Here is a 23,971-nt window from a genome sequence, read left to right as displayed (position 1 = left end):
TGTGTATGGTTCTGCCACAACCCTTAGCACACTGTGCTGTGATCTTTGGTTCACTAATCTGCCCCCCTCTTCTCCAATTAGATTGTAAGTCCCTAGAGGTTAAGGACTGGGCTATAGTCACTGCACTATTTCCAGGGCCTGGTAGAGTTCTTGGCAGTAATTAATGCTCTATAAGTAATTTTTTTTAAGTTTATTTATGTATTTATTCATTTTAAGAGAGACAGAGACAGCACAAGTGGGGGAAGGGCAGAGAGAGAGGGAGAGAGAATCCCAAGCAGGCTCCACACTGCCACTGCCAGTGCAGATCCCAATGTGGGGCTTGAACCCACAAAGCCAGATCATGACCTGAGCTGAAACCAAGAGTTGGACACTCAACCAACTGAGCCACCCAGGTGCCCTGCCCTGTAAATAATTCTTGAATGAATGAATGAATGAATGATGTCTATAGCGTCCAGTTTGACCTAAGATGGGTTAATGACCAAAGGAACAAATAAACAATGCACCTCAGAAAGAGGGCTGCATGGAACTATTTTATAATAAGACAGCCCTGGACCCACCTGTGCTTGCTAACTTCTCATTCACTTGCCCTCTCAACTCTTCTCTTCATATTCTCCAGCTTATATCAGATGTTTCTTTGACTGTTTCCCCATCCCTCCTCCTCTCTTCTGTCTGCCCACAGCCACTACCCTATCTTTCTAAAGAGTATGGTGGAGCCTTTCATTTGAAGCCAACTTCAAGTCTGACAACCTCAGACAGCAAACACCTAAACCCTCTCCTCCTCAAAGCCAGGGTGACAGATGAGCCTGGGTGAGAATTTCAGCTCAGGGGGAGGGAAAAAAATAAATCAGCTGTCAAAATGTCAAGCGTGCTGACTTCCTAGGAAAGAAAGAGAAGATGCTTATGTGACCAGACAGCAGGGCTTTGGTTTACATTTGCCAGAATTTGTACTAAATAGGGAAAATGTCAAATGAATCCCACATGCAGGTTCCTTGTCACTTTGGTGTTTTCCTGAGTGTGAAATTAAAACTCCAGAATATTCTGGATATGGAAGTTCATTTTCAGTTTTCAACAAATCCACTCAATGAGTAAATCAGGACATTTAGGCAAGTAGTAAAATATGGAACTAATTTTTAAAGTATAATTTTTAGCCCAGATAATTAGGCTACAAACTCCTTGAGAGCAGGTACTACATTTTTATAATTCTTAGGTGAATAGAACTGTATGAAATATATAAGATTTTTTTAATAACTTTTTGATTGATATATGCTCTCCTCTTCACCCTATTCCCTGAGGTAAAGCTGCACTAGAGAAATCAGGTAAATGTCTTATCATTATTTACCAGGCTGCATGACTGGAGATGTAGAGTTCTAGAAACCACACAAATCTTAATTGCACTGAATCCCCTTTGTACACTGTGGTGCAGACAGGGCTCTTCTGGAAGAGCAAGGAAAAGGGGGCTTGTGAGTTCTGATGTTGCCTGTTTATCCATAGAATCCTATTATTCACAGACATCTGTCATTGGAAATAATTTATAAAACCAATCCACGTAGGATCCTACCAAAGGAGGATTCAATTTGGAATTTTGTCAAAATAAAGCCCTGACTATACTACATGTGTCTGGGGAAATTCCAGTGTACATGTGACATAGTTCAGGACATTATAAATAGTGAGTTTGGCTAGACTTTTTACGTCTTTTTTTTAATTATTAATTTTTTCACTGGAAAGCTAATAAAGGTCAAGCATTAGACTCCATCACTGTTATCCACAAAAGTAAAATATCTTTCAAAGTGAAATTCTCAGGAAGTTAAAAAAAAACAACAAAGGTCATTCAAATGCAAATCTAGAATCTTTGTTGCTTCACAAAGATGCAGAGGGTCATTCTGGCTACACAGCACCCAGTACTTTATGAGGTAGAGAGAAGAAGCTCATGGTAAATACTGCCCGTGAGATAATTCTTGAATGTCTTGAGTTTGGCTTTGTACAAGCATTTGAAAATTTCTGACCATATGAAGTATTTGTAGCTTCATCAAACTGAACTGCAGTTTCCTCAGAGGGATTGTATTCTGTAGTAAATCTGGAGCCACTGATTGTCTCTGGATTTGTTTTTTCATTTCCTGGTATATTCCAAATGAAGAAATTCAGGGAGAAAAACAACAACCTGATATCCGGAAGAAAATAATACCTAACTTTAGAGCCAAAACTCTACCAGGATTGATCCAGTTTCTTCCTCTCTGTGGGGATAACCAATGACTGCTTTAACCTCACTTCCTAGTGGTTCTATTTGATCCTGTGTGGTGCTTGGCAACAGTCATGTGGGGCTTCTGTGTAGACAACTCAAGGTAACTATTTGCTTTAAAAACATAAAAATAGAACAGTACAGGACTCGATTCTCTGTTGGAATGAATAAAAAAAAAATGTTGAGAGAGAGAGAATGTTCATATCCAAAGGAGAAGGAAGGCTTGGATAATAGGTTACCAAATTTGAAAAAAATCTCTTTGGGTATATAAAAGATAACAATAGCCTTGGTACAAAGAAAACTGGCCAAAGAATACCTATTACAACCTGCTTCTCAATCTTCTCGGCCTATTTCTCCCCTGACAAGTGGATCTGGTGTCTGCTGAACAGAAACTGAGGAAAACATGGTATAAAAAAAGAGGAGATACGCTCTGTTTTATATGCCTTTACGAAAAGTTGCCTTGCATGTAATTTTGATATCATATGGTGTTTAGTTTATTGAGTAGAAGAAGATTCTTACCCTAGACCAACATACTCAGGCGTCCACATTTAAAAATATATATCTACTATCCATTCTGCTAGCCTTTAATTGATCAGTCCTCATTTCATGTCAGCATTGACTCAACAACTCATTCATTTATTCAACAAATATTTACTCAATATTCACTATGGACTAGGCACTACGATGGGTATTGGGGTTACAATGTTGAGCCAAATCAGAAATGACCCCATCCCCAACCATGGAGGTTACAGTCCTGAATGAGAAAGATATTTTTCTAATAGTCACTCAAATAAATGTAAAATTACAAATGTAGTAAGTGCTAAGAGATTGTTTAATTAGAGAGATTAATGTAGTCAAGAATGTCAGGGAAAGCTTCTCTGAAGAAGAAAGGACTAAGATGCTAAATGAGGAAGCAAGAGAGTGAAAACAAGAAAAATCAAGTGTGAAAACAGCAGGGATTAGAGCAAAAGCTTTCTAAGCAGAGCAAAGAATGTGCAAGGCAGAAGCACGACCCTTTCACTTAGTCAACATTTATCAGGTGCCACACCTGTGTGCAGGAGAGGGAGGGAATTTCCTGCCCTAATGGAGCTTATGCTCCAGTGAAAGGCACTGAATTTTTAAAAATTAATGAATGAAACAAAAAAGGAAGCCTGTTACAGGGAGTAAATGGGGACTGTGCTCCAAGGAAGGGCCAGTGTAGCTGGAGGCAGGGATCAAGCAGCAGGTGGTTAAGATGAGGCAGAAGAGGCAAAAAAGTCTGGCTAGGTAAGCCCTCACAGGCCACGTGGAGAAGTTTGCTCATTAATGTTAAGAGCAATGGAAAGCCACTCAAAGCATTAAGTGGGAGGCTGAGAAGATATTTGTGCTTTGCAAACATTATCTCTGCCATTGATCTGCTGCAATGTGCTGATCAAAATGGAGATGACCAAGTAGATACAGAGAAGCTAATTTAAAGGCCATTGTAATAATCCAGGTGAGGGTAGTTTAGACCAGGTAGCAGCAAAATGACAGACAAGTGGCCAGAAAGATTCATCCGTATTCAAGAAGTCAGATCAGAGAGTTGGCGATGGGTTAAATCTGAGATGATATGAGTAAAGGAGTAAAGGAGGAGGTGTCCAGGACAATTTTAGATTCCTAGTTTGAGTAACCCAATAGATGGGGAGGTTATAGAACCCTGGAACATAACTAGAACTCTCTTGGATCAAAGAACATCCTGAAATTATAGTCTATACTTACTGCCTCCATTCCTTTGCTCCCCATTTTTTTTAAAGCACTGGTGTATGAATACTGACCACACAGCTTTCCTGTGACTGCCCTCTTTACCCTTTATCATCCAATTTGGCTTTTTCACAGACCTCCTGACCCTCAATTATTCTATATTATTCTAATATATATTATATATTTATATATATTACATATATATTTATATACATTACATATATATAATATATATTATATATAATACATATTTATATACATTACACATATAATATATATAATATATAATATATAATATATAATATATAATATATAATATAATATATATAATATATATAATATAATACATATATAATATATAATACATATATAATATAAATAATATATATAATATAATATATATAATATATATAATATATATAATATATATATATAATATATATAAAATCTCTCTCCCTCCCTCCTTAGATATAGAGATAGAGATAGAGATAGAGATAGAGATAGAGATAGAGAGATAGAGATATGAGGGAGGGAGGGAGAGAGAGATTAATTTTCTCTTAAAATCCTCTTTCCTTGATTTTTAAAATTTTTTTTTAACGTTTATTTATTTTTGAGACAGAGAGAGACAGAGCATGAACAGGGGAGGGGCAGAGAGAGAGGGAGACACAGAATCTGAAACAGGCTCCAGGCTCTGAGCTGTCAGCACAGAGCCCGACGCGGGGCTCAAACTCACGGACCGTGAGATCATGACCTGAGCTGATGACGCTTAACCGACCAAGCCACCCAGGCACCCCTCTTTCCTTGATTTTAATTATGTTTTCACTTCCTAGGTCCCCTCCCACTTTATAGCTCTTTCCTAGCTTTCCTCTTTGCTGGATCCTCTTTTTCGTTTTCTTATTTTTTGTTATACTTTTTCAGTAATTGAAAATACTGTCTTTACTTTCATCCCAAACTATCTCTCTGGCTGTGACCCTGCTCCCCAACCCAGGTCCTACATTGCCTGTTGCCTGGTAGACCTTTCCCTGTGATGGCTGTCTACACTTCAAAACTCACTTGGCAGAGCTTAACTCACAGTAAGACCTACTGAATCTACTCTGTCTCATATTTCTATTCATTGTGCTACTGATGGTCCAGGTTCTAAAGCCAACTATTCTTTGAATCCTTCTCCAACTATAGACTCAATTGGCCTGAGTCCTATTGATTCTTCCTTCAAAATTCTCTTGTGTATCTTTATTCCTCCCTATACAAATAAAGCCCCTTTGTTCTCACACCTTGGTTATTATGATAGTTTGGCTAACTAACCTCCTAGCCTTTAGTCTGATTTTTTTTTTTCAAAGTGCTGTCCTTAAATCACTTCCATAAGAATTACCTGGGGAGCTTTTTAAAAATATCAATTCATGTGGTTACCTGTATTTAATCAGAATATTTCTGGGTAAGGCCTGCAACTTGAACAAACACCCTAAATAGATCTATCATATATAAATTTGGAAGAAAAAAAATGCTCTAATCTCTTCCCACCTTGTTTTCTTCCTCATAGCCTTTCCTAATGAGTAGTTCCAAAGCCTGACCTTGATCATGGAACTTCCCTAATCACAGCTCTTCAGTGGCTCTCACTCAACCAAGCAAATCAAGTCTCCCAGGACAGGACATCACAGTCTTCCAGTTTTTGATGTCCACATAAAACACCAGCCTAATCTTTACCTCCCCTCTCTCACCCTGTGATAGAAGTGAATTGTACTATTTACCACCCCTCAAACATACCAATCATAACACCCTCATGCCTCTGTCCCTTGGCCCACTGCACTTTGAACACCCAGGAAATGTCTCTCTTCCCTTCCATTTCCAACTGTCAGACTTCTACCAACTCCCCAATGACCCTTTCTCTCAACCCTTTCCATTTTCCTTTCTCTCTTTCCATTCCTTGTCCTCCAAGCTAGAAAGGACCTCTCCAGGCTTTGAGGTCTTCCAGCAGGTTTTACATTTTGCTACTTACTCATTACACAGTTTTACATCATTTTTCTTTTAATTCTACTTACAAATTTCATGAAGAGAAGAATTAGATTTTATAAAAAGACACACTTCTGGAATAGGAAGGAAGTTGACCTGAGTTCAAGATCCATCTAGTGCACATCCTTGGGAAAAATCATTTAACTTCTCTGAGCTTCATCTCTGTTAAGTGGGATAGTGTCACTTACATTATAGGACTTGGGTCAGTGTAAGTTGAGGTGTCTTGTAAAAAGCTGAGCCATAGGAAATTGCTTATATTCAATTATTTTCACTTACAAAAATGGAAATTTCATTCTATCTAGAAGTCCTCCTATGTTTTAGTACACTTTCCTTTAAAATATCATTGTAGGTGTACTTAGGTGGCTCAGGTGATTAAACGTCCTACTTCAGTTCAGGTCACCATCTCAAGGTTTATGAGTTCAAGCCCTGCATCCGGCTCTGTGCTGACAGCTCAGAGTCTGGAGTCCGTTTTGGATTCTGTGTCTCCCTCTTTCTCTGCTCCTCCCCTGCTTGCTCACTCTCTCCCTTTCTCTCTCTCCCTCAAAAATAAATAAACATTAAAATTTTTTTTAATAAAATAACATTGTGTACCACCCTGTGCTTTGCATCCACTTAATACATCAGCCCTTTTGCCCAACATATATGTGTATATTTGTATAATATTATATACATATTATATTTTCATTATATTCATATAATTGCAATATTAAAGGAAAAAGAGCCCAAAAGGGCACTGCCCCAACACGGAGTTGGCAAACTCTTAACCTACCTCCAGGCTTACTCTTGCCCATTTCTTTTTCAAACCAGGTGAACAAACAGCAATTTTAACAATAAGCTAAAGTAAGCTCTTTCCTAATAAGAGAGTGCTGTTAAATAAAGGTCAGCAGGAAATGTAACAACACTCATTGTCTCTTGTTTATGGTCCTTCTGGGCATCACACAAACTTGCTCAAATTCCTCTCCTGAGCATGACCTTACCTAGAGTTGATTGGACTCACATTATGCTCCCCCTGACTGGGATCTTTTGTCATCAATCAGAACAGCAATGAGATTTTCAAATGCAACTTTTTTTTTTAATGTTTATTTTTGAGAGAAAGAGAGTGAGCAGGGGAGGGGCAGAGAGAGAGACACACACACAGAATCTGAAGCAGGCTCCAGGCTCTGTGCTGGCAACACAGAGCCTGACTTGGGGCTCAAACTCACAAGCTGTGAGATCATGACCTGAGCTGAAGTCAGAAGCTCAACTGACTGAGCCACCCAGGTGCCGCTCAAATGCAACTTCTAAACAAAGTATGCACTTTTGGTGTCTTTAGCTATCTTTCTCTACCCTTGCAAGAGTATGGAGAAACCTCTTGACCAATTAACCCTAAGGGAACTCTGAGCTTGAGAAGGTCAGTGTTATATTGGTTATAAATGAACCAGGAAGATGTTGATGTTTTCACATTCCAACTTAGTGTTAACTCTTCAGATTTATCAGCCCAAGGAAAGATTCTTCGTCTAATGCTCCCTTTGTTAAAAAGTAATTTTTCCCACAAGTCATTATGCTAAAGGATGTTCTCAAGGAGATTATAGATTACCCAGGTACTATATCAGGTTCCAGGGGCTAGGAGGAGACAAATGCCATCAGAAAGGTAAGCAGTGCTTTGGGTATTTTCATACAGAAAGATTACAAATCAAAGCTAAGAAAAGGACAAAGCTCCAAGAAGAAGCATCAGTATTAACTGGGTTTCAATCTACCTCTCTCTCTCTTTTTTTTTTCTTTTTGACACTTATATGCCAGTTATGTCCCATTGAGCAAGTTAATTAACATCTCTGTGCCTCAGTTTCCTCCTTCATAAAATGAGGCCTTCATACCTGCCATGCAGGGGCAGGTGGCTAGCGCGGTGGAGCAGGAAATAGCCTTTCAAGAAATGGTGCCTGTTGTTATTATTAAGGTGGGGGCCAGGTAATCATGTCAAATGCTACAGAGAATTCAAATAGGCAGGGCTTTGGATTTGTGATTTGCATTTTACTAATTCATTGGTGAAAGGAGAGATCACTTTCCAAAACAAGGTTAAGCATCAAAATTAGATTCAATATCATTAAAAGACTGAGCAGATGGTGAGGAAACAGGCCATTCTTTAAAAGAATTTTTCCCCAAAAAACAAAGCAAGAGTGAGGGCAGTTGACAAAGAGCCAGTTAGGATGCAAGAGTGGTATAGACACCCTTTCTTTTGAGGAGAGCCATGAGGGCCTCTTGATAGCTGGTGAACTAGCATCTTACCTCATTTTGTGCATTACACATGGAATTCACGCTCAATTAAGCTGAGTCCCATAACTGTGTGGTGGGCATCCTCATGAAATGGGAGTTTTAAGACAGGGAAATGGAAGCTCAAAGACACTAGATGTCCTGTCCCAAGTCCCACAGCAAGTAATGGCAGAGCTAGCCTCTCAGCCAGTGCCTCTGACTCTAGATCCAAGGCCACACTGCCTCACCTAACTACGAATACATCACCTTTCCTTCTGGAGATTGTTTCACTGAGACATGTACATTTCCAGAGATTTGGGGGCAACAACCATGGAAAAGTAGCTGTTCATTTTTCATATGGTTCCTGTTAACAAGACCTTTACATATAGGCACTTGACATGATAATATCTTCTGTAGCTTGTGAACCCCTAGCAAGTTCAAGGTATTATGCTAAGCATTTGATATGCGTTTTCTCATTTTCAGCTCAGAACAGACCCAAGAAATGAGTGCTCCTCTTATTTCCATTTTATACTTGAGAAAACTGAGGCAACACAACTTGCAGGTGGCAAAGCTGCGGTTCAAGAGAAAGCCAGACTGACTCCTCAATTTTCACGCACTGAAGTTGACACCTGCTGGCCATTTGACACATTTTCTGCTCAGGCACCAACCTGCACAGGCCCCAGTTGTACAGGCCCAGACTGTGAGGTACCAAAAGGGTCATGCCTAGAACCCCAGGAAACAGAGGGAAGCACATGACTCACATACAAAGGTCTTGCCAGCAGCTGACCAGGGCAATCTGCTTTCCTGTGGATTAACATCTATCTCTGCTCTCTCTCCTTACCCATTAAGTAAACCCCTAACGCACAGTGCTGGCCCTCATCCAGATGCTGAGCAAGGTTTGCAGATAGGATTCTAAATGGTAACTATGGAAGAGTGATTTGACAGTGTCCCCCCACACGCTTCCACACTGAGAAGTAGTAAAAGGGAAAGGAGAGCCACACAAATGAACACAGTTTTGTAACAGACCTCACATATATTCCTTAACGTAACCTCAAATTGTTTCTCTATTTTTTCTGCAGTCTTATCCTTTGAATAACAAAACCAAAAAATGATTCCATTCTTCTGCCGCCAATTTCTAAGATAATTTGGGTTGACACCACATTTCAGATAAAATATAAATTATGTCCCAATTCTCTCTCCATAATACTCTCCACAACCCACTATAGATCAGTGGCATTATAAGCTCTATTTCCTTGCCATCCCATTTTCCCCAAATCGGCCTTGACCTCGTCAATGTAGTACATGGGCTACTTTCCTATATAATCACCTTTCCTCAGTCGAGGTAGAATTTGGATGACAGGTCCTTCCATTTCTAGAAGCTGTTGTTGCTGCTGCTGCTGTTTTGTTGTTGTTTGTAACTATTTTAACTCAAGCAAATATGGTAATTTTCCTGGGGTTTGCTCTCCTTAAATTGTAGATATTCAAACGCTCTATTACCGGGAAATTATTATAATTTGTATTCGAAAGCAGTGACCTAATAAGTTACACGTTTTATGCCTCAGTAGTCTGCTAGATTTGTGAATAAATACCACAGTCAATTCTGACAGCACCTTTAATGGTGTGCAGATTTCGTTCTTCTTTGCTAGGTAGTGCAGTTGGATGTGATCCATATTTCAAAGGCATAATAGGAGCTAAGGGGTTTCTTACTGGTAGTTCTTCAATAAAGATAAGCAGAAAAAAACTCTCCTATGCCAAAGTGTTCTCTTGGCTGGATCTTTATCACTGTTTGTCAACAAGCTTCCACTAAAGTGACATTGAATTAATTCATATTTGCAAAAGCAAATCAATTTTAATAAAAATTTAAAGTGAAATTCAAACTGAAACTTCACCTGAAACTTGAACTTCTAAATTTCTATTCAGCCAAAGTCAGTTAAGATTTATGACAGATATAGAAAATAGGAGGAAGAAAACAGATTTCCTTTATTATCCTAACATAAGTGCCATCTGGCACCATGCTAGGAAAAACAAAACAAAACAAAACAAAAACAAGAAATCTAGTTTGGGGCTACTCTTGGTCCGGATGTGCTTATAGGATTTGATGAAAAAATTCTGCAAGATGAACTAGATGCTGGCCAATGCTGACTTTTAGGAATACCTGTCAAAAGCAGAATAAGGAAGCAGATGTATGGGCAGGCCACTCAGAGACAGAAAGGACAGAGCTCTTGGCTGCCAATAGGAATGTCACCCAGCACTGAGCATTTTCTGATCAGCTTCAGAGATTCTTTTGGTACCAAGAGATTGTTCAAATCAGTTTACCCAAGAGTAAATACTTGAGAGGGAGTAAGGGTAGGCAGAGAAGAAAGAGTAGATAATTGGAAGAAATCGTTGAAAAGGAATATGCCAGAGCCAAACTGTTTTATCAGAAATTATTAAAATTAATAGTGGCTAACAAATTTTGATTACTTATTCATGAGTCAAGCACTGTTCTATGTTATCTCATCCCATTGACAAACTTACAAGTAGGTTTTATTATCTCTGTTTTTCAGATAAAGAAACTGAGGCACAAAGAGGTCCAGCAATTTGTCCAAAGTCACACAGTTAGTGTTAAGTCCTTCATTCAACCTCAGATGATCCAGTCCTGATTCCGGAGTCTATACTCTTAATCACCATTGCCAAGAAATTCCAAAGCAATGTGCATTTAAAATAATAACTTTCAGACCATTAAGGTTGCAGGTAAATTTAAATGAACATTTTTTTAAAATTTCTTATAAATGTTTATTTATTTCTGAGACAGAGAGAGACAGAGCATGAGTGGGGGAGGGTCAGAGAGAGGGGGAGACACAGAATCCGAAGCTGGCTCCAGGCTCCGAGCTGTCAGCACAGAGCCCAATGTGGGGCTTGAACCCACAAACCATGAGATCGTGACCTGGGCCGAAGTCGGTTGCTCAACCAACTGAGCCACCCAGGCGCCCCTAAATGAACTTCTAATAAGAATTCAAACCTGAAATATTTATCAGAACCAGATCTTGAAACTACAATTGGTAACAAAACACCATGCCTTTTCCTCATCTGTTGTTACAGTTACGAAATAGAACTTGAAATCATAATATGATTTGGAGAATATATAAAAATTTATGTTTAAAGAAAAATTTTTTTTCTTATCAAGGTCGCATAGAATTTGTTAGAAAAAAACAATTCCTCAGGGCTCCTGGGTGACTCAGTTGGTTGAACATCCATCCGACTTCAGCTCAGGTCATGATCACATGGATTGAGGGTTTGAACCCTGGGTCGGGCTGTGTACTGACAGCTCAGAGCCTGGAGCCTGCTTCATATTCTGTGTCTCCTTCTCTCTCTACCCCTCCCCTCCCCTCTCTCCCTTTCTCTCAAGAATAAACATTAAAAATTTTTTTAAAAAGAAAAAGAAAAAACAATTCCTTCCTTTTCCTCTGATTAAGAAGCAACCCAAATGCAAATCAGTTTAATTCAGTTCTTTTAAACAATCAATTATTGGGCCCCTTTTGAGAGAAGGCACTTAAGCTTTTGCTTCTCCTTAAAAATAAATAACTCAAATTCACACTATTTCCATGAAATAGGTATAATTTACATTCAGAGTCAGTAGCCTAGTAAGACAAAAAGATTAATAAAAAGACTAGAAGACATGCTCCTTTGCCCTCAAATTGCTTGCAAACTAATACTGATTACCCCTTAAAAGAAAGTACTGCTCAGTTACCAACAGCATCTGGGGGTTGTATAAAGGACACATGTCCCTGCCCTCTGCACGTGACTTTAACATGGATGGGAGTTAGCTAGAGGGGACCTCACAAGGCCATCCAACAAATTCTTTCTCAGCACTTAGCTGATCAGAACATACAACCAAGTCCAAGGTTCTTGTCATTTTAATGGGTGTTTCTTGGATACAGTGCCTTCAGGGAGGAAAGAGAGGAAACGAGTGGTGGACTGACAGACCAGAGGAGCTGGCAGAGCATGGGAGTAACTTCCCACATGCCCACTGAAAGCCCTCCACACTGCCCGCTACTCAGGCTCACTCTACACCTGGGAAATTACAACAACAACGAGAGTCCAAACAAAGAACAGAATGTTTTACTCTTTTTCAGCAATAAAACAGCTCTTTGCTATCTCTGAGCCTTTCTCTAGCCAAGGCTCTTCTTCTCTGGCCCACCATCTCCCAGCATGTGAACACAGGGTGGGACTTAATCTGAGGGACTCATGTAGTGTGAGGATTCTAAGGTTCTCTATCTAGATTTGACCCCTGTTCTTCCATTATTAGCTGTGTTTCTTTGGCCAAGTCACTTAAGGTTTTCGGTATGTTTCTGCATGTGTCAAATGAATTCCCATAACATTGACCTTGCTTGTTTGTCGGGATTTTGAATGAAATGACATTTATAAAGTATGTGTTGGTATGATGAGTGATCAATCCAAACTAGTCATGGTGATAAAGGATCACCTGCGTTCACAAAGCCTCATGCCACATTAAACTTTATGGTGCATAACCATTTCCACTGTATTGTACGTGTGTGTGTATGTGTTCTTTACTCAGATAAATTGTAAGTCTGTTGTTTTAATATTAACTCCATCCAAAATGATATGGTCTCTGACAATGAGAGGTTATAATTAAGTAATGAAAACTTCACACACAGTGATGTATTAAAGAGAATTATGTGCTAAATCTCATACTAGACCCACAAAGTGCTTTGGGACCACCAAGAAAGGAAAGGCTAATTTTGACTGGGAATTTGGGACAGCCAATAGAAGACTGGATATTTGATCTGTGGCTTTAGACAAGAGCTTGGATAAGAATTAGAAGTGAAAAGGAGGAAACAGATGTCTTAAAAATTACAAAGGTAAGAAAGACTCAATTTTGGGATTCATGGGATATGAGGAGTGAATAAGAGAGAAAATTGACAGATAACCAGACTTTTTAAGCCCAGAAAAGTGGGAAGAGAGTGTTGGTTGGAGTTCAGTGGGGAATCACAGAGAAGGAAGGGAATTGGTAGAAGAGGAGAAGGTCAGTTGGAACACATGAGTTCAAAATGGAGGAAAAACATCCAGATAAGAATGTCTCCTTGTGAAATATAAATTGCAACTCAGGAGAGGGATGCAGATTTTAGAGCCATTTTCACAAATGTGATCATTTAAACTTAGGCAATCACTTTGGGGGAAAGAACAAATCAAGAATTTAAAAGCAACTAGGATACAACTGTGAGAAGCAGCTACACTTCAGGGCCACTTTAGAGGTGTAATTTTAAAGGAAACTTTGGGGACCTGGGAAAGAAACCAAGAGAATTCAGAATCACAGGAGCCAAGGGAAGACAGAATGTCATAGAGGCAATGATGATCAGGAATGTCAGGCCCTGCAGAGAGCCTGGGGACGATGAAGACAGAGGGACTATTTTGGCCATTGTGGTGACCTCAAAGAAAGCTATTTCAGGACTGACCTGGAGCAGAACAATTGAGAGGGTGAAGTGGAAGGAAAGAGGATGCAAGGAATCATAGCTTGAGGGACAAGAGAAGGTGTTTTATTAAGATAACAGAAGGCTGAGCACATTTGCAGATTGACCAGAAGGAGCCAGTAAAATGGACTAAAGCTGAAGAATAAACAAAGGCTAATAAGTGTTTCAAAACCTGGGAGCACTGGGTTATCAACCCCTGTTGAATGTTAAACTCAGCTAGGACCCTTGCAATAATACTTAGGCCTAATTCTGATATGCAGAGATTCTGGTTAAATTGTTTTGGGGTAGAAAAGGTATCTGTATTATTTATTAGTTCTTCCAGGTGATTCTAATATGTATCCAGATAGAAAAACCACTGACTCCGAAGAACTGGATATTGGATTAAAGCCACAATAAACATTGCTTTTGGTTGACAAAAGGCTCTTCTTCCTCTAAAATGGATTATGGTACTATTGGGGTGGAGGAGTAAGGATTAATTAAGAGCAGAAACATTTTGAAGAAAGAACTTGGAAGAAATAATGGATGCTTTCAGTCTGAAAAAGTAGAATGTGAGACTTAGAGGAAAGGGTGGGAGTGACATTGCCATGAAAGAAACTTCAAACCCCAAAGAACAATAGGCTTCTACCAGGGATAAATAAGGTAATTGTCCATTTACTGCCTCCTCCTCTCTATCCCTATCGGTGGGCCACTTCCTGACACAAAAAAGGAATTACTCTCTTTCCTGTTCCTCTTAGGAAAAGGAGAAGAAAAAGAATTTGTAAACAGGAAAGATCTAGAAAAACAGTAAAGTTACAGAGCCTTAAGGAAAACTTGTTTAACCAGGGGTATCAAAAGTGAGAAAAGCTAAGCTGTGGATTCCAATCCCTGTGAAATCTCTTAGACTTTGCCATGAAGGCATCTTGGAAATCACCTTGCCCAACTCCTCCCATTTAAATGAGTGAATTACAGGGCACCTGGATGGCTCAGGGAGCTAAGAGGCCGACTCTTGACTTTGGCTCAGGTCATCAGGTCATGATCTCACAGTTTGTGAGATCAAGCCCTGTGTAGGGCTCTGCACTAGCAGCACAGGGCCTGCTAAGGATTCACTCTCTCCCTCTCTCTCTGCCCCTCCCCCTCGCTCCCTCCCTCTCTCTCTCAAAATAAATAAACATTAAAAAAAAAAAAGATGAAGGGGCACCTGGGTGGCTCAGTTGGTTGAGCGTCCAAATTCTGATCAGGTCATGATCTCACAGCTTGTGGGTTCGAGCCCTGTGTCGGCTTCTGTGCTGACAGCTCGGAGCCTTGAGCCCACTTAGGATTCTGTGGCTCCCTCTCTCTCTGCCCCTAACTCATTCGCATTCTGTCTCTCTCAAAAATAAATAAACATTAAAAAAAATTTTTTTAAATGATGAATGAATGGAAATTCAGAGGGACCAGACCAAACAGCATATTAGTACCACCAAGGGACCCTGAAACAAAATCCTTTATTCCCACACCAGAGCCTGCTGTTCCTGTGCATTCTGCCTCATGACCTCGGTGGTTGAGGTCTCCAGTGAGGAAAATGGTCACAGCTCTTCTGTGAGGATTAATAAGAAAATCTGTAAATTGTTTTTAGCTTGTTGGGAGAGAAAAAAAAATGTTCAATTTCTACTTTATTGCTATTATTACGTGAACCAGATTGAATTGCTGTGTCTCTTAAGAGTTTCTTACGACTAGTGTGAAGTTTCCCATTTTAACCTAAGCCAATTTTAAACGGCCCATAGAATACAGAGAGAACTGTAATAATTCAATCGCCACACTCAGTACATTGTTTGAAATACAACCGAAGAGGAGGATGGAAACTTGCAAGCCTGAAGCAGGAAGATGGAGCCTATGAATGTGTAAAAAGACATATCCTAGGTAATGAAGAAGGGGCAGTGTGTGGTGAGAAGGTTAGTGTTCACCTGCACTGCAGGGCCTCAGTACGTGGACCGTGGCCATAACATGCAAGGACCAGTGTTGTTCATTTATAAAGCGAGAAGACTAAACTCAGTTACCTCTCAAGTCCTTTCCATTTCGGACTGTATTTTGATTGTTGCCATCATCCTCCACAAAAATATCCTGAAATAGGTTAAGACAAATTACATAGAATATCTCATGGATCATAGTTCCAGGGTTGTTGTTTTTGTTTTTTTTTTTAATTTTTTAAAATTAATTTAATTAAATAAATGTATGTCTCAGCTTCAGATTTCTTTTGTAAGGCAGAGGAGCACTGGAGTAAATATTCTTCCCTCTCAGCTCTGTGCTTCAGGGGCCTCGTCACCACCTTTGGTTAGTTGCACCAGGCACTAGTCTAGTTGCTATTTACCCTGCACGGCTGAATGCTCTGTTCCCACGTCCCACACAACCAGGGAGGGCACTGACCAATGAGCACTGTGTCCTGGTACAAACATCCCTGAGCACCTATCTCTTTTCCTCCTTTTCTTGGATCCTACCCCAGTGTGCGGTGTGCTCTTGGGTCATCTCAGGAGCCATCTGGGCCATGTTGGGGAGAACTGAGGGAGCAGAGTGCTGACTGAGTGGCATGCACTGTAGGTAAGCTAGAATCTCTCAGAGAACCGTATTTATTTTGCATTCACCCTTTTGAATTAGCAGAGGAATTGGTGATAGTTACTATGTAGAAAGAAGCATTAAAGAGAATGGTATCGGATTGGTTGTGTCAGAAAATAGCTAGAGGATGGAAAACTAGACAAGACAATGCTTCCTGACTCTGGAAAGATTTGTAGGACCAAAAACTCCAGAGTACAGGGAGCTGATAACTTGTGGGAATGCTTCCTTTCATAGGGAAGTAATTTTTCGTCTCTCTTGGACTCAGGATGTTTCTAGATTCTAGTGTATATTTTCTCATTTTTTACAATGGTGTGGGGTTCATTCACAAGTCACAGTTGCAACTCTAATATAAGGGAGTTGTGTGATTTTTCTCAGCCTTTTAAATTTTCAATTATTTTATTACCAGAATTCTCTTCTGTTTGATCAATTTTCTGAAAGAAGCTCCATCAAAACATGCAAACAGAATTGGGGAATAGTTGCAAACATCTGGACAACTCTAGAAAAGGTATCTTAATTGATTATTTTAGACAAGTCTTTGATCTTTACTAGTATTAATTATCCAAGAATGTTTTGAGATCTCTAATTTTGCATATGTGCAAATGGTCTCACACAAATATATTTGACAATAGTGTTACTTTACAGGAGATTTTCTTCCTCTGCAAACTAAATCAGAGTAATTTTAGTTATGAGAAAATATATACAAATTCAAACTGACAGCAATTCACGGATCCCTAATATTCCAGTGTGCTCTGGTATTTGTCACCAGCTTTGCAAAATGATTATTAATAGTCTGACTGCAAAGTTGTTTAAGAAACATTTCATTCAAATTAGGCATAATCTTTTTCTTTCAGATTATACAGATGCATTGTTAAAGCCCTTTCCTCCTTCCCTATATTTGGTTTATTTTCTCCGTTTAAAAAAAAAGGAGAAAAAAATATATAACGAGGAACAAAAGAACTTGGAAAGAAGCAAACAAAAGTTGTCAAGTAATTAGGAAGTTCATTTGACTATCTTAGATCAACAAACAATGCTTTAGGTCTTTCCAAAGCACTTTGTACCATTTGGTTCAAATGCATTCCTCTGAGTGGCTAATTTTTTAGCAACAACAGAGGGTGTTCAAGATAAGGCAGGGTGGGAACACCAGTAACTGACAACCAATTGGGAGGCCTTTGTCTGAGAACCTGCCGTGAACAGGAAACACTGACAGTCAAAGGAAGGGAGACTTCTATCTGGAGGACACTTCTCACAAGAACAAATAATTCAAAATTACATTGAAGATAATGCTCCAGGAAGTGATTACTATTCCCAACTTTACTCTTAGGATTCTTCCTCAAAAACTTAGATTGCTGTTGTGGGCAAATGGGCTACACTGAGCCACACAAACAGAACTCAACCAATCAGTCAACCAGTAGTCAATCAACCAATAAAATCTAAATATTTCAGATCCAAAGCCTAAGTTTCCTTCCCCTAAATGTGTTGAGATACTTGGTTTTTCTAACGTGCTTTGAGCAAAGAGACTTCATTGGGCATAAAATAATAAAGATTTTAAACATCAGCTCACATTTTTTTTTGTTTGTTTTTTTGTTTTGTTTTGCTTTGTTTTTCAATTTCCCAACCGTGGAGTACTGGTTTTAAGAGCTGTCAAAACCCACTTGTAGACTGGTTTACTCCCACTGGAGAATTCTGAAAACCTTTGACTGCTTGAAAGTATACCACCACCTATGGTATCCCTAATAAAGGCCCCGCCACAGTTATCCACAATTCACCAAGGGCAAGGCTGTCCCATGAACTCCTCCATCTTGACTCCACCTGCGTGAGTGATGGCCTTAGCTAACATTTTTGAGCAATATATGTGAGGCATGTGCTAAGTGATTTCACTCTTGACTTTTAACAGAATCTTGGAAATAACTCTATGAAATAAGTGCTATTGTTATCCCCAGATGAGGACACTGAGAGTTAACTAAGATACCACAGCTAGTAAATAAAAAACCAAGGTGCAAACCCAACACTGCCTGACCTCGAGTCCATGCCTTTACCCATTACACTGTTTCACCTCCTTAGAAAGAACATTATTCTCATGATGTTTCTGGATACCCAGACACCCACAACACAATATTAGTTCTCTGAGGCTAAAAGCCATGTGCAATATATTGCCTCTGAATTACCACAAAGGCTAAAGATAATGCTAGGGACACAGTAGGTACTTGCAAAATACTTACTGAACTGAATTCACAAATGAAAACTCTTTGTTCTAAAAACTCTATCTCATTGTGCTATGAAATGGAGTATGAATCCATAAAATTTTAGTTATAAGGATAATGTTATTTGAACAGAACAAGATGGCATTATGAATAATAGATTTCAATCTATTAAGCACAGAGCTACAACCAGTTTAACAGGATAATGTAAGGATTATTATAAGATCTTAAGAGATTACTGTAAGTGGCACATGATCCCCTTTGCTATCAATCAACACAAAACAATGCTGAGAAGCAGGCTTTGTTGTTTATTTGTTTTTACATGGAAGTTGTATGGAGTTGTATGACTGGACTAGTTAGGACAGCCTGGTTCTATTATTGGTTCCGAAACTAAATGATTCTATGGCTCTCAGAGAAGGCTGATCTCTTCAGAACCTAAATCTCCACATGGTTAAAAGCAGGGGAGGATCAGATTAGATGATAGATAAGGTCTCACAACTCTAAAATCCCATCATTCTGTAATATTGCTACATTAGATTCCACTGTTCGTGTAGCTGGAAATGCTTACTTTGTAATTTTTACCTTTTGCAAAATGTTGTCAGGAAATCCAAAGACATTTTATGACAAAAATCAGTATGGAAAGGAATACAGCAGCCTTTTAGCCACAAGCTGGGACACAGCAACTCGTGTGTGTGTGTAAGGGGAGAGGAAATGCAATGATCCACTCTGGTGTAGACAAGGTCAAATCTAATATAATAGCCCCAAGACTCACTGTACATAGAATTAGTGACTGCTCATGTATAAATACAGAGTTTCTAGTAACATCATATATAGCACAATTTTATATATACAGACGTGCTGTCTTCCATGATCTACCTCCCTGTTAATTAGCTGCATTATGGTAGTTAACTAATATGACCTTTCTGGATCTGGGTTTTTCCACCTGTAAGATGAGAGCACTGGATTGGACATGTTGCCTAGCTCTAAAACAAGTGGTCTTACTGCAGTAGGAAAAAATACATTTGGTTATGAGAGTCACTTGCTGCCTTCTTTGGAAAGTAGTTCCTGATAGGTAGAGGCTCTGATGTTGGCTGGGAAGACAATAGTTGTGAGCACCAAGTTTGGCACAGCTAGCCCAGGACTAAGTTGCTCTGTGTGATTAAGGAAAAAGATTGAGAAGCCCCAGAGAGGGGATTCTGGGAAAGGATGCAGGAAGCAGTCAAGTTAACCACTGGTGCTGAAAGAAGGGATAAGGAAATAGGAGACCCCAAGAGCTGTAAGGCTAAGAGAAGAGACCTGAAGGGGAAGGCTGGGTTTTTAAAACCATCTCTTTCCCCTCTATCTCTAAACTGCCAAGAAAGTATATACTCTTCAATAATGATTTGGTGCAAGTAAATTTTTTATTCTGAAAGTAAAAATGATTAAATCCAGCCTCAGAAGCGGTGTGGAGGAATGGCTGATATATGGGTTAAAAATGCATTTCAAGAAAATTGGTTGTAAGAGATATATCCAAGTTTACAATATTAATAGCACTGTAGAATGAAGGATGCCCTCTACTGTGCTGTGGCCAGATGGCATCTAAGTTCAGTTCTGGATATTGTATTTCAGCAGGGTCTCAAACTCAGACAACTCTAGGGGCCAAGTTGAGTGAAGCCATAACTAAAACAATAGGTGCTACATAGAAACCTGGAGCTGGAGAACGCATATCCTGTGGAAAGGCGGTCCATCTTCTCTTGCTTTTTCTGTTTTATTGAAAAACAAAATAAATAAAAAAGTGTGCCAAGCAAAACACATCTGTGGGCCAGAACCAGACAGCTTGCAATCTCTGAGAGAGTCATTAACAAATCAGAGGACATTCAGAGGAGAGTGGTCAGGATATAAAATAATTCAAATTCGTGTGGTATGTGAACAAGTGAGTGAGCTGGAATTCCTTAATTTGAAAAAGAGTAGGCCCTGGGGAACCTGGTATGTGAAGGCTGGTTTACAGACAAGGGATTAGAAATGTTTTATCTTTCCTTAAGAGCTGGAACCAGAAAAACAGGGGCAGCCATTAAGGATCAAGTAAGTTAATATTTATAAAGCGCCCACAACAGTGTCTGCACAGAGTAAGCAATGCAGAAGTGTCTATTATAAAATAAAATGCACTGGATATTCAGAGCTGTCCAAAGCTTAACTGAGCTTAAATGAGGTGGGTGACCGGAGGGTGGGCATCTTGTAGGGATGATTGAGGGCCAGAACACTGACAGACAGAAAATCCACTGAGACTTGAAGATTACCAGTATCCAGGTCTGGATGTTTCTCTAAGGTAAATTGTAAACTTGGATTCAGTTGTATGTGCATGAAATATGAAAGACATTTCTCCTCTACTGGATGGCCCTGCATCACATCTCACTTCTCAGACAAATATACAAGCATCAACTGAAGTACAGGGGAGGTATATACAACCATATAAAGTGAAGGAGGTCGCAATGGAAGTGTGGGCGCTCTGGAATGGAATTGCCAGAATGCTCCCAGAGACCTCCTACAAATAAGTGAATGGCTTAGACACAATGAGAGCATCAAAATTTAGCATCTACCAATCTCTCAAACCCTCCTTTATGACTTTTTGTCAAACCAAACAGATGTGAGCACTTTCATGTTTGATCACTCAAAATAGAATTCCAGGTCTCAAAACTCTAAATTACATGGAAACAAAGAGGCACAACAAAAGACTGAGGAGACATTTGCAAAATACTTTTAAAATACCTAAATTCTGATTACAATGGGCATCATGTGCAAAGAAGGATAATGACCAGTATAAAGACAATAGTGACCAGACCTCTTACTCAATTAAGAAGCTCAGCACTGATATAGGTATGAATACTGGAGTGCTGAGAACACTGGGTATGACCCAGGTGGGAAAATTGGACTTCTTTAATAATTGCTTCATTGTTGCTTTGTGCAAAATGGAGCATTTGGAGAAAATAAAGATTTCTGAAGTATCCACTTTTGGTCAGGCACAGTGCTAGCTACTTTACCTGTGTTATTTTATCTAATTCTCAGGTTAACCTTAACAAAAAGGTAATTTAGTGCCATTTTATACAAAAGAAAAATAGAGTTCAATTTAATAAATTCATTCAGCTCTTATATATACTTTTGAGGGATTATAAATCAATAAAAACTTTTGAAGAGTAATTCAGCAGAATCTATCAAAATTTTTAAGGAGCAAAATTACTACCTCAGCAATTCCATTTGCAGCCATTTATTCCTCAGAAATACTTTCACAAGTGTGTAAGGATATTATGTGCATTTGTCTTCATTGTAGTATTATTAGTAATGTTGGACATCTGAGGACACCCAAGTATTTTCTAGTCAAATAACTTAGGATACAACTGTATTCTAGAACACTTTGAATGCAATAAGAACAATGAAAAAGATGACATTAAACTCATTCAGAAGGATATCTTAGAAATATTTTTGAGCGTAAAGATCAAGATACAAAACGTATGTAGCAAAGTCAACTTTTTATTCATAAAAAGTATATAAACCTGTATGTACATAGTGGAAGGTCTGGAATCATATAAACTGAGTGACTGGTAGTCGTTACATCTAGAGAAGGAGAATGAGGAGCTAGGGCGGAAGGGACCACTTTCTACTTCCTGCTCTTCTGTATTGTTTCCACTATTTATTTTTTTATAATCTTTTAATGTTTATTTTTGAGAGAGAGAGAGTGTGTGAGGCAGGGAAGGGGCAGGGAGAGGGGGAGACAGAATATCTGAAGCAGGCTCTGTGCCGACAGCAGAGAGCCCAGTGTGGGTCTCGAACTCGCGAACCGAGAGATCATGACCTGAGCTGAAGTCAGACACTTAACTGACTGAGCCACCCAGGCGCCCATATTGTTTCAACTATTTTAGACAAATATGTGCTGTTCCATTTTAAAAAAGAGGGAAAGTCATAATGAGCCCAAAGTCACACAAGCAGCAGCTGGCAGTCAGAATTCAGCACAGTGCTTCCTCCAGAATTGACTTCTAAGTTTACAATTTGGGAATTCTCCCTTCTTGAAATGAGTTTACTCTATCTAGGGCGGAAAATGATGCAAAGTAGAATTACCTGGGAGAAAAAGTGAAAAATTTCTAGGGAAAATCAATTCAAGCATGGATGGAGGCCATGGCAGCAACTATAAATGCACTTCCCTGCCAAAGAATACACCCTTCCAGACATGGAGAGCTATGCTAAACTGTATTGTGTCACATCAGCTTGTTCTCCCGAGAATTCAGCTCTTTATAGCAGCTCCAACTACTCTATTAAGTTACCCCACCAGACGTGGTCAGGGACACATAGCTCCCACTGATTACACCCCTTCCACATACTCTGTCAACACATTTATATCTACAAATTTAAACCTTCAGCATCTCCTCTGGCTTTTCTCCGATAGCATCATGCTGAAAATCAGGGTTCTAGTAAATCACATCTCTATAGCATAAATTCCATGGCAGGCAGAAGAACTGATTTTTAGAAATACAGTATTTAACCACACTGTTGATTATAGATACTAATGAGATACAGATTTCTGAAACAAGGCAACCAGGACTGAGTAGAACATGAATATAAACACCCAAAAATATTTCCAAAGTTCCAAGGATACCAAGAGTGGACAAATAAAGTGGTAGTGAATGATCTCTTTAAAGCAGGGTGGGCTCCTACTAACAGGAAAATATCATGAGAATCACTCCATCATGAGAGTCACTATTAGCTACTTGTCTATGTAGGTTCAAATACAGATGTAAGTCACTTCTGGAAAGTTCAATGGTCACAGCATTCAAGCAGGCAGCATCTAGATACACCACACAAATACACACGCATGCTTGTACATACAAACCTACTTGGCAATTTTAGCTCAGAGAAAATTCATAGAGAATATATAAGTCACTTAAAAATATGTATCCAGGGGGACCTGAGTGGCTCAGTCGGTTAAGCACCCTACTTGGGCTCAGGTCTTGATCTCCCAGCTTGTTGAGTCTGAGCCCTGCATCAGGTTCTATGCTGACAGCTCAGAGCCTGGGGCCTGCTTAGGATTCTGTGTCTCCATCTCTCTCTGCTCCTGCCCCTCTCACACTCTGTCTCTCTCTGTCTCAAAAATAAACAAACATTAAAAATGTGTTTTTAAATGTATCCAAACCCAAATGAAAACAAACAGGTTGGCCCAGCTGGCTAATACATCCTGTCTCCTCCCAGAAAAACACTGTCTCTCTGTTTTCTATTTTGAACCCAATGTCAGAGAGGAACAAAGTGTTGAATAATTAAGAAAAAAAATCAGACAAACATCAAAACCCTTGCCCTTGCCTTATATTTAGATAAGAGTATACAAATTGAGAAAACTTCATATGAATGTTCCTCAGGTGAGACGATTTCAGCAAAATCATTTTATTATTGATGCATTTACAATGCAAACTGCAGATGTCATCAAGCAGACTTGTACTTTAAGAGGTGTACTCATATTCTACAGATTAACCACCTAATGGCTCCACAGGAAAAATTATACCAAAACACATTGGTGTTTGCATAAT

General features: G+C 39.3%; 1 protein-coding gene across 2 annotated transcripts in view; it reads left to right on the top strand.

Annotated features, from left to right (window-relative positions):
* KCNMB2 (potassium calcium-activated channel subfamily M regulatory beta subunit 2) overlaps positions 1–23,971 on the top strand; it is a 240,228-nt gene that overhangs the window by 7,495 nt on the left and 208,762 nt on the right. Inside the window, exon 1 of one of the 2 annotated variants that reach the window (XM_053903620.1) lies at positions 15,879–16,212. The exons of the other annotated variant lie outside the window; for it this stretch is intronic. Within the exon in view, the coding sequence (XP_053759595.1) occupies positions 16,202–16,212 (11 nt within the window). The 5' untranslated portion in view covers positions 15,879–16,201. Of the gene's footprint in view, positions 1–15,878; positions 16,213–23,971 lie in introns of those variants that run through there. 2 annotated transcript variants of the gene reach the window in all.

The sequence above is a fragment of the Panthera pardus genome, unplaced genomic scaffold, assembly GCF_024362965.1.
Source record: "Panthera pardus isolate Hobbes unplaced genomic scaffold, ASM2436296v1 HiC_scaffold_16, whole genome shotgun sequence".
Taxonomy (NCBI): Eukaryota; Metazoa; Chordata; class Mammalia; order Carnivora; family Felidae; genus Panthera; species Panthera pardus.
This window is presented reverse-complemented; position numbering and strand designations above follow the sequence as displayed.